Below are 12228 nucleotides of genomic sequence, written 5' to 3' on the forward strand. Positions count from 1 at the left end.
TCCAACCCTTTCTGGCTCTATATCTTTAGAGAGGGAAAAATCCTGTTCTTGCCCCTGCTCCCTTTCCTCTTTGCCACTGTCATCCCTATGTTCAGCAACAGGCATAGATCTGTCATCTGGAAAGTTATCTTCGTAGTCAATGTGTGCTTCGGCCTCATCTGAAAAAGTTAAAGAAAAGATACAATATGATTAAAAACGGACTGGCCTCTTGGAATGCTACGAATAGTTACAATACTATGAATAAAATGTTGAGGCAATGTTTTTCAAATTTATCAAGCCTTAGTTTTCAAACTGTTCTATCTTGAAATGTTAGTGGTCACTATGATCTTGATGTGATATCAACTTATGGTAGTTTCTAAAATTACCTGACAATTTCTTGACTTTCCAACACTTAGTTCAGGCATTCCATACATGCAATATCTATCATTTGAGATGCACAAAAGAGCTTTTTCTAAAAAAACCTTTTCAATTTTTGGACTGTTCTCCAATTCTGGTCTTTCCACGAGGGTAATTTAATTTTGTGCGGAACATTTCAGCCATTCTCAAGGAGGAAAACAAATCACAGAAAAATAGGAAACATCTATGTGCATGGCCAGACAAGAACACTGTGTGGTTTGTGGCGCCACAGACTGCATGCGCCACACATGCAGGTGTTCATCACACTGCTAATTAGCAGCATGGCAGGGTTTTTTGACACAGGGAGATCCCAGAAAAAAACAGGACAGCACTCATGGCTGCGGTGTGCGCTGCCAGAAACCAGAGCCTGGCCAGCTAGAGCCACACTCCAGCTGTCAGCCAAGCTATACATGCCCAAATTGCCACTGCTGAAGCCCCAGGAGGCCCCCAGGACCTCAGGTAAGGTTACTGGGGCCAACCCATGTGCTAGCCCCAGCCTTCCCTACCCCACTCGGGGCAACTTGCCAGGCACCAGAGTGTGCATGTAGGGGTCTTCCCCAGGGACAACCAGTAGCAGCAAAAATATGTGCCGCTGCTAGCTGTTCCTGGGGAACACACAGTCCCACTCATGGGGGCCTGCTCTATGGGTCTTTTTTGGATAGCCTCACAAATTTAAAATATTGACAGAAAAATAATCCCTAAGACACATAGGCCTTTCCATCTGATCTGATCTGATGAAAGCTAATTTTATAGATTCATAGATTCATAGATTAAGGGTCGGAAGGGACCTAGTAGATCTTCTAGCCCAACCCCCTGCCAGGGCGGGAGAACAACAAAAAACCCCCAAAAGAGAAACGGGACTCAAATGAGTCCAGCTAGGTAGGCATCCAGCCTCTTCTTAAAGACCCCCAGGGTAGGGGCCAGCACCACTTCCCTTGGAAGTTGGTTCCAGCTCCTAGCCGCCCTAACTGTGAAGTAGTTTTTGCGGATGTCCAATCTATACCTCCTCTCCATCAACTTGTGCCCATTACTCCTTGTTATGCCAGCGGGCGCTAGGGGAAACAGCGTCTCCCCCAAACCCTTCTGGTCCCCCCTAGTGAGTTTATAGACGGTCACCAGGTCCCCCCTCAGCCTTCTCTTGTGGAGGCTGAATAGGTTCAGGTCCCGCAGTCTCTCACTGTAGGGTCTGCCCTGTTGTCCCCTGAACATGCGGGTGGCCCTCCTCTGGACCCTCTCCATGTTGTCCACATCCCTCTTGAAATGGGGCGCACAGAACTGGACACAATACTCCAGCTGTGGCCTGACCAGCGTCGCGTAGAGGGAGAGGATCACCTTAATTTTGCTTTAGCCTGTTTTATCAATATGTAAATATATGCGTGTGTATATTCACAACCTTTATTTTTCCAATATCTTTTATAATGATCACCATTTCTCTGATGATATACTTGTATATATATATGAGTTGAATGAAATTCCTCGTTTCACCTTCGCTATTTCAAAGTTATGCATAATACTGTGTGTGACACTAAGGCAAAAGGGCAGAGTTAAAGTGTTGATGCTTGTATTTCACTTCACAACTATCATATTTTTAATTACTTTAATCAAATATTAATAGTTCATTCTAGAATCTAAAGTGGACAATCTACTTTAGTAGAGATGAAGTGTTTGAAAACGATGCCCAGATAGCTTTTGCAGCCAATAGGAGTTTGTCTCTAAAAGGACCAAAGAATTCAAGAATTGGGCTTTATATTCAGAGAATAGTTTTCCTATCAAAATACACCCAGCTCTGTAATGGGAGGGTGGTAACCCAAGCATCTCTTATGTCCGGCATAAAAATAGGGCAGGTTTTGGCTAGGGACACAGGCAAATCCATGTTTTTATGAAATATGCCAGTTAGTTTTAATGTCCACAAAAAGCGGACGGAAATCCAATTTTTAAAGGTCTCAGGTAGGATACTTACCTGCTTCATTGTAAATAATGTAGAACTCTAGTCATCTGCCTCAGAAGAGGGAAAGCATAGTCCCCACACTTGTTAGGATATGCATGTCTAAGGTATATATATCTAGGACCAGACTTCAAGTCAATGCATTCTGCCAACAACATTTGTATATTTTCTTATAAAATATTACAAATATTAATGAAGAATAGTGAAGTGCAATGCGGGGAAAGTCATATCTCATGTGTCTGATTTACAGATACTCCCCCAGCTTTAGCTTCACTACTCCTGGCAAAGCAGCCTTGACTTGCATTATTAAACAAAATGTTTTAATTTAAAAAAACAAACTGGAAGAATGCATTACTATTTATATATTTGCTGCTGTTTGAAGTACACAGTCCAATGAAAATTTGACTAATCAGAGAGGATGCCGGTTTTGAGCTCACATCAGTTTTATGCTGCTGAAAGTTGATGTAATTGCTGTTGACTTACACTGGCATACGAGAGCCTAGAAGGTTGTGCCTAGAACATGGCAAACAAAACTGAATGCAGGTGGAGAAAGCCGTGAAAAAAAATGAGACTTATTTTTCAGTGGAACTAGTGAAGCAATAAGCAAGACACAGGAAAAAAATAGGAAACAAGAAATGAATACTGGAAATTTTACATTATAAAGCAGTGTGTTTTTAAAGCCATAAGTTTTCATTGTATTATTATCCTAACAGTTTAGTGTCATAGGGTCATAGATGTTAGGGGCTGGAAGGGACCTCTCAGGATCATCAAGTCCAGCCCCACTGTGCTTGGGCAGGAAAGGCTGCTGGGGTCATCAAGGTGAGCATCCAGACATTTTTTGAAGATATCCAGAGTAGGTGACTGTACCACCTCTGGGGGAGTCTATTCCAGACCCTGGACACTTGAATTGTAAGGATGTTTTTCCTTATATACAATCTAAAGCCGTCTTCTAGCAATTGATGACTGTTAGTCCTAGTCTTTGCCTGCGGAGCCCTGGTGAAGAGATGTTCTCCCAGTCCCTGATATGTGTCCCTTATATACTTATAGACTGCTGCCAAGTCCCCTCTGAGTCTTCTCTTCTCCAGGCTGAACCAACCCTAGTCTCTCAGCCTCTCCTCATACGGCCTGCTCTTCATACCTCTAACCACAAGCATAGATAGCCCTCTTTTGGACACTCTCAAGCCTTTCCAGATCCTTCCCAAAATATGGTGCCCAGAGCTGGATGCAGTACTCCAAGCAGTCTTTTTCCAATATAGCTTACACCCATTCCTGGAATGGAATAAACAGTGCCAGAAAAATGGTATTTTGCTGGTATACCTGCACCATAGGCTCTTGAGAGCTGCCTGTTACGCTCATTTTATGGTAACAGGGAAGACAGAAGGAAGGGCAGGGTAGTACCTTAGGGTGTCTTTACATGTGCTTCAGGGTGCTGGGGGCGGGGGAGGCATTTTAATTAGTGACTCTTGTGAGACATTCTAATTAAAATGCCCGCAGCATGTCACGTATGCAGTGTTACACTCTTCAAAATGGCAGCAGGGGCACTTTAACTGAACTTTGTCAAACAAGCTTTAATTAAAGCGTTTCCACCACCGTTTTGAAACCCAGGGATGCTGAATGCATGTGATGCTGAGGCTGCTGAAGCATTCTTATTAGAACGCTTCAGCAGACTCACTGATCATTCATCATCTATATCAGCCTTACTAAAATTATAATCAGTAGGTTTTTACTGAAGGCTTACCTGGCAGGAATTGTATTATAAGAAGAGACAGCATTGTGGTACAATTACTACTGCCAGTGAACAATGCATTCTTATTCATTCATACAGGCAGTTATGGTCCAGGTTGTAAAGCTGTTCTAACATATTCTCATATGAAGTATTTGTACAGTTAACAGCAAAGACTATCTAATGTTAGCTTGTGTGGGGGAGGGTGCTGGAATGAAAGCATCTATTGATCCTTTTACACATAAAAGGAAACATTGCCCTATTGCTCTGAAACGTTGACTTAGCTGGTACCAGATTGCTTCATACAGTAGTAGCCCGCTCTTTCTTCATGTATTTCAGCCTTTATATGGGGTCTGTTTGGTATTTAACAAGTCAGTGCTATGATGACAGCTTTTTCTTGGCAGCTCTGGGCCCCATTTTTCCAGACACCAATTGCTCACATTCTACGTTCCCATTTACTCACTGCCTAAGTACTTTTTGAATTTTATTTTCCAAGTTGTAGTCTCAACTAGAAGAGAGCAATGTGCAAAGTGGCAATAGCTGCACCCTTTTCTCCCAATAGCTGTAACCTCTATTTGCATGCATTTAAAAGCAGCTGGCAATTAGTTTCAAGGTGGCTGCATTTTTCTTTTTAGTCAGAGAAATCTAATTTCGAAGCCAGAATGTATAGAAAAATCCAAGTCTGAAACCTAATTAATTTTATATTGAGGGCATGAAAATAGACTACATTGCCATGGTTTAACTTTCATTTAACAAGAAATAAGAGTGTGCACTTGCAGAGTTAGCAGGGAGTAGCTGATCCCTGCCCTCATTTACCACTTGCTATCTTGTTTATTGTGTCAATGCCCTTATTCAAAGACCCAAATCTCCACCCTCCATTTCTATATAGAAATTCAGTATTTTATGGATCACCAGGGCTACAAGTGAACACTTTGTAGTACTAACAATTGAAACAGTATAGCATCAAAGCTAGAAATCCCAGTTAAACTGTGATTAAAGGCCTTTTATTTTAACATTCTTATTTCAAGAGTTACCAGATCTTAAAACTAAGTACAATTTTTGCATTTAGGCAGATCTACAACTTTGGAACGGAGGCTGCAGATGGTGTAGCATATCACCACATATAACACAACACATACTTTTCTCCAGTTAAAGAGAAACTAGAAGCTTTATTAATCTGCTAGGGAGTTAGCACTATATTATTCCATTTAAAATCAAAACCAAAAGCAAATATAACTATTGGAATATGCACTAATTTGCTAGAGTATACATAAAGCTTTTTTAAATAATAAACCAGACAAAAATATCCAAAGCATATTGTATTATTAGTTTTGTAGTCATTATAGTTAAATGTATGTTTCTTATTCAAATCCATAAAACAAAATATAGAATTTTTGAGGGTCTTGAGAGTACCTCCAATACTTCACTGTCATTCATTTTTATACCTCTATTAATATTACCACACCAGAATTAAGGTTCACAGCTAGGGCTGAAAAAAAACGTCTGCAAAGCTGTAAATAGAAGAGAGACTCTACCAGAAATGGTTAACAGAAAGCAAAACTGCAGAAGAAAGGATCATTTGAATAATGAAACATCAAGACAGTTAAAAAGGAGGGAGGGTCATTAACACCTATGGAGTGGAAAGAGATTAGCAGGACTCAGGGACAGGATAATGAGCCATGAAGTCAATTGCTTCTTTCAGCACTATCCAAAAAAAAAAATGCCACTGTCCCTCCCAGGCAGTTGGTTTTAAAGTCTGGGTAGAAAAGAAGTCAATGGGTATGGGGAGGGAGGAAGAGGGGGGATGAAATTACACCACTGCATCCCCCCACATCTGCCATTTTGCTTTTACTTCCTCTGCCACTCAATTTCAACAGGTACTAGAATTGCAAACAACAAGAGAGAGAGGAATATAAGAGCCTGGTTTCCCACTCTCTAGGTGTGTCTGCATGAGACACTGACTGCTTGGTAGCCTGCTACTATTGCACAGTAGTGTTGCATGGCAAAAACCGTGATGTGATGCCACTGTGCAGTAGTATTAGGCTTCTGAGCAGTAGTATTATAAAAAAGCATTCACTGGCACTGTAACTTGGGTTACTGTGCATTTATTTTGTACTTGTTTATACATAAGTGGATAAACAAGTACAAAATAAATACTCAGTAACTACTGCGCAGTAGCATCTCATGTAGACATGGCCTCTTATGCTAATTTAATGCCAGTGTAACCACTTTCAAGTCAAATACATTATTACATAGGTATAAAACCAAGATGACAGAATGGAAGATTGGGCCCCAATGCTATCTGAAATCGCAGAACCCTAACTTGTGGCTTTGGTTTCTGCAGCTTTCCAAAGTTGTTTCCATAGTAATGAAGGGCTGTTGATAATCTTGCTTCTTCCCTACTGGATACTGTATTGACCACTGCTGAGATACCTGAATGCTCTTCTTTCTGACAGCCATAAATTGCAGTGCACACGAATGTAACAGAATACTTAATGTGATTATGGGAAATAGACTCCTTCCCTATGTTAGTTAAAGAAAGAGTTTCAACTGTGTACAGTACCTTTCATCTAAAAGCCTCAAGGTGCTTACCAAACAGTAATGAGTAAGTTAAGTCTCTTGGCCTTTTTTTGAAAGGGGCATAAAAATAACTACTTAGCAGCTGGACAGACAGTAGTGTAGAACATACAAAGGAATAAGAATAATGTCAGGCAAGTATTGTTTTAATTCAGCTTTTGGTTAGTATGATTTTTCATCCACCTATTACTCCTTGTTTTTAAGAAAGCAAGATTATAAAGATGTTTATTCTAACCAGTTACTAGTATAGTGGACCTTGCCCTACACTGGGTTCCTGGCACCACTGCAATATTAATGTTAGTCTTAGTATTACTTCAATCTATATTGAACCAATATAGGTTCAGGGCAAAAATGGAGTCTTTTTAAAAAATGGCCTTGTTTTTTTTGCACTCAGGACAACCACAATATATCATATAATACCCACTTTCAGACCCTTATTACAATGCCAAGTTTCAGGGTATATCTTTTTAAGCAAATACGTTCTCTCCTCTGCAATAGAAAAAAATAATAATAAACAGCAAAAACATGTATTAACTTGCCTAAGTTTGCTCTGTTAGGTTGAATATCCCTGTATGTTTAGTTAGAACAATTCCCTTTCTTATATGAGGAATGGTAGGAAACAGTGACTATACAGAATCATTTTTTTCTTCAGAAGACTAGCTAGTTAAAAATTACAGTGCATTAATTCATGCATGAAAAGCAGGTTAGGATCTCTTCCAACATACTGTTTAATCAATTTAATGCCTACTTCACTGTATCTGCCATCCATTTAGAACAACCTAAAATATTTTGTTTACTGCATTTATAGCTAATTCTTGCAAATATTTTTTGGGTTCTGCTGTTATTGAGGCATTACTTTTTTCATTTTGTTTGTATTACAAAAACTAGCTGCTGTTTTATCCACATATACCCTCCTGGGCACAGGGCTGGAAAACAGCTGTGGGGCTGGGACCTGGCCCAGACTGGGACAGTTCTCATTCAGCCCCAGGCCACATAGGGAAGCCTGCACATGCAGCCCAGAGGTAGCTAGAACCTGTCCCGAAACATGTAGACTTCCCCGTACAGTCTAGGACTGGCTGGGAACTGTCCTGGTCTAGGACAGGTCCCAGCCACTTCCCAGCCTGCTCCCCATGCAGAATGCTCCCAGCCCCTGCTCTGTGATCAGAGCAGGGGCTGGGAAATTGCTCCCAGCCCCTGAGAGCCACCTGCTGCTGGGACAGGGGACATTGTCCTGGCCAGGCTCTGAGTTTGGAGCCTGCCCCAGCAAGAGACAGGTCCTGGGGGCAGGGAGCTATCTCCTGTCCCCTGCTACCTGGTTGACTGGGAGCAAATTTGCTCTGAGTTGGTCATCTACATGTACATGACTGCTCAGTAACTACTCCACAGTTAATTTGCTACCTGCATTTGCAGGTAGCAGATTAACCATGGAATAGACAAATTTACTATGCAGTAAGCATCTGCACGTGTAGACGGTGATGCTTACTGTGCAGTAAATTGGTCTACTGTACAGTAAAACATCGCATGTAGATGCGCCCACAGGGTCAGACCATAGGTTCATCTTGCCCAATCTCCTGCAAGCAGCAGGCCATGCCACCACTTCCTTTGGCTGCTGCCGGAGCTTCAAGAGCCTGAGAAGCTGCTGCAAGCTTCTTCTCTCCCTACCACCACCACAGCTCTCTCCAGGACCTGCAGCCCCCATCCACTCTTGGAAGGGGGGTGGTCTCCCTCACCACCACCAGTACTAGCCACCACCTGCTGCCACAGCCACCTGCAGCCAAAGGAGACCCCACAATGCCAGTGAAGCTCCTCTACCAGCACCACCACCTGCTGCCTGCCTGCTAGCTGCTCCAGCAGCACCCCCTGTGTTTGTCCTCCTCTGGTGAGTCCCATGTTCCACTCTCCCTCTCCTGGTGTTTGTGGATGGCCGAGTAAGCTAGTAGCATGCTTCCCCCTCCCTCCTGTGTGTGTCCTTGTTTGTTGTTTTGTGTTCCCCCCGGGCCCAGCCCCTCACACAGATACCACTCCCACATAGCCTCCCATCCAATGCAGCCAGATGAGGCACCCTGGACCACCCCCCCCACCCCTAGCAAGTCACATGTCTCCCCCCAGACACATGGGGAGCTCACAGCTCCTCCTTTCACATCCCACCCAACCCCTTCCCACCTAGCCTCCAATGACAGAGCAAGAGCCCTCCAAGGTGGCTGCCATACTGGCATCCCCCAAGCAGGGAGCTGCCAATGAGTCAGGGGACCCCACAGGGCCAAGTGGCTCCCTCTGGCCAGTCTCCCCCAGTCTCCCAATCCCCTAGTTATTAACCTATGACCTCACTCCCATTCCTGTTTTCTTTTTTGTTTCCCAAGCAATTAGTTGATGTGTCCCTAGTGGCCTCCGTTATTCAGGGAGGCTTAAAGTTCCCCATGATGGACTCAGTTCTATGATCTTTGTTTGGCATATCAAATAGGCCTGTGTCACACAGTGGCAGAGAATGAATGCTGGAAGGGAGAGTGAATTGGGTATCATGGGGGGGGGAGTCAGGGAGTGGTTCTCCACTGTTTCTCTCTCACTTACAGGCTCCAGCATTTAAGGTCTAGGAAGTTCTAATTCAGAGGCTGTATCCCTAATTCCCATGCTCAATATCTACTCGTGCCCTTTTCCTTCAAGAATTTGTCCAATCCCTTTTTGAATCTGGCTAAACTTTCAACGTCCCCATCTGGTGGCAATGAGTTCCACACTTTAATTACATGCTGTGTGAAAAAGAACTTCCTTTTGTTCATTTTTAATGTACTATCTACTAGTTTCATTTTGTGACCCCAGTTCATGTGTTGTGAGAGAGTAAATAATAAATCTTTATTTACTTTCTCTTTGCCATTTCATATTTTGTAAACCTTTATCATGTCCCCCCTCAAGCATCTGATTTTTAAAGTGAATAGGCCTAGCCTCTTCCGTCTGTCATCATATGGAAGCCGCTCCATATCGCCAACTATCCTTGTTGTCCTGCTCCAGTTCTTCTGTACCGTTTTTGAAATGTGGGGACCAAAACTGGCCACAGTATTCAAGGTCTGGATGCCCCATGGATTTTTAAAGACATGATAAGATGTTCAGTTTTGTTTATAATTCCCTTCTTAATAATCACTAAAATTGTTTGCCTTTTCTGACAGCTGCTGAGCACTGAGCTGATTTTTTTTAAAAACTGTCCACAATGACTTCCAAATCTCTTTCTTGTGTAGTAATAGCTAATGTAGAGTCCATCATAGTGTCAGTATAGCTTAGGTTATTTTTGCCCACTTACACTTATCTGCATTGAATTGCATCTGCCATTAAGTGGCCCATTCACTCAACCATGCCAGATCCTTCTGTAGCTCCTCACTGTCTGCCTTGCTCTTTACCACTTTGAACAATTTTGTGTAATTGGCAAATTTAGGCACTTTGCTACCCTCCCCCTTTTCCAGATGATTTTAAACAGCACTGGTTCCAACATAGATCCCAGGGGGACCCCGCTGTTTTTTTTTTCCATCTTGAAAACTGATCATTTATACTCACATTTTGCTTTCTATTTTTGAGCCAATTTTTAATCCAAGAGTGAACATACCCTGTAATCCTAACTACCTAACATAGTTAAGACCTTCTGATGGGGGAACCTTGTGAAATATACTTTTGAAAGTCCAAATATATTATGTCAACTATATCATCCTGATGCACCTGCCTATTCACCATCAAAAAACTCTAGTAGGTTGGTGAGGCACAATTTCCCTTTGACAAAGCCATGTCGATTCCTCCTCAGCAAGTCATGTTTGTCCATAAGCTGAACATTTTTTTTTATTATTGTTTCTACCTGTTTTCCAGGAACAGAAGTTAGGCTTACTGGCCTGTAGTTCCCTGCATCCCCTCTAGAGCCTTTTTCAAATATGAAAGTCACATTGGCAATCCTCCAGTGCTCTAGTACCAAAGCTGTTTTTAGTGAGGAGTTGCATACTACAGTTAGGAGGTCAGCGATTTCTGATCTGACTCCTTCAGACCATAGGTTAAGTATACAATCAGGTCCTGGTGAAGGAGTTTCCATAAATTGCCTAGGGAGCTTGTTTCACTGTCCTGCAATTCTTAGTTAGGAAGTTTTTCCTGAGATTTGATCTAAATCTACTTAGCAACCATTTCAGTCCATTGCCTCCAGCCCTTCCCTCTGTCGCAAAGGAGAACAATTGATCTCTCTCCTCTTTATGGCAGCTTTTCAAATATCTGAAATCTGATATGGTGTTCTCCCCCTGCCCTTACTCTCCTTTTCTGCAGTGCAAACATATCTAAGTTTCAACCTTTCTTCTTAGTTTGATTTCAAACCCCTTTGACATCTTTTTTACTCTTTGGGTCCTTCCTGTCTCTATATCACAGCTTCTTAACCAGGGGGTATGAGATCCTTTTAAGGGTTATGCAGGGTGCCACACAATATTCACAGTGTTAGGTGTGCAGAAATCTACACATAATTTACCAGATAAACCCAGAAATTTCAAATAGGAATCTGTAGTGTCAAAAACTTTCTGACCTGTTGTGGTGTTTCTGGTTCCTTTGCAACAGAAGAATGGTTCTTTTTTCCATAATCAAGAAATTGCTGAAAATGAAGACCTGGCATTTTTCAATGGGATCTTAGAGTCTAAAAAGGTTGAGAACCACTGTTCTACACCCTCCTGAAATTGTGGTATCCATTGGACACAATATGCCAGTTGAGACCTAACCAGCACCAAGCTATTAGTTCCTATGGGCATTTGTAGATGACACAGGGGGTTAAATTGAAGCAGTGGTTTTTCAAAAACACCGCTTCAATTTAAAGTGAAGTAAACCCCCACGTTGTGTACACCCATGTCCTTACCTGCCTCTGGCGGCGGGGAAGAGAGAGCAAGCTGCCAGTGGACCAAGCAGTCCCTGAGCTGCAGGGGGTTGCCTGGTGCTTTCCTTTGTGGCAGCAGCAGCCCCCCACCCAGGCAGCACCCACCAGCAAGCACTCGGCTCAGATGGTCCCGGCAGGCACTGCAGCTGTGGAAGTTTGTTGTGGGTAGGTCTTGCTTGACCAATCTCATTTCCTTCTACAACCAGGTGACCTATCACCTGGACAAGGGAGAAGAGATTGATGTCATATATCTTGACTTCAAAAAAGCCTTCGATCTGGTATCCCATGATCACCTCTTGGCAAAACTGGCCAATTGTGGCCTTGGGTCCACCATGATCCACTAGCTGGGAAATTGGCTCCGTGGTCAGACCCAGAAGGTAGTAACTGATGGCAGTCAGTCATCATGGTGTCCTGTGACCAGTGGGGTCCCCCAAGGCTCTGTCCTTGGACCCATATTGTTCAACATTATTAATGATGTGGACACTGGAGTCAGGAGCGGACTGGCCAAGTTCACCGATGACACCAAACTTTGGGGCAAAGCATCCACGCCAGAAGACAGGCAGGTGATCCAGGCTGACCTGGACAGGCTCAGCGAATGGGCAGACAAGAACCTGATGGTGTTTAACACCAAAAAATGCAAGGTTCTCCACCTTGGGAAGAAAAACCTGCAGCATCCTTATAGGCTCAGCAGTGCTACGCTGGCTAGCACTA

The 12228-nt window shown here is 42.9% G+C and overlaps 1 protein-coding gene across 1 annotated transcript in view; it reads right to left on the reverse strand.

Annotated features, from left to right (window-relative positions):
* Positions 1 to 12228, reverse strand: part of SUSD5 (sushi domain containing 5) — a 111182-nt gene that overhangs the window by 6297 nt on the left and 92657 nt on the right. The window contains exon 5 of the mRNA XM_019508715.1: positions 75 to 158. Within this exon, the coding sequence (XP_019364260.1) occupies positions 75 to 158 (84 nt within the window). The remainder of the gene's footprint in view (positions 1 to 74; positions 159 to 12228) is intronic.

Source organism: Gavialis gangeticus, unplaced genomic scaffold (genome assembly GCF_001723915.1).
Source record: "Gavialis gangeticus isolate Ggan-Ray unplaced genomic scaffold, GavGan_comp1, whole genome shotgun sequence".
Classification (NCBI taxonomy): domain Eukaryota; kingdom Metazoa; phylum Chordata; order Crocodylia; family Gavialidae; genus Gavialis; species Gavialis gangeticus.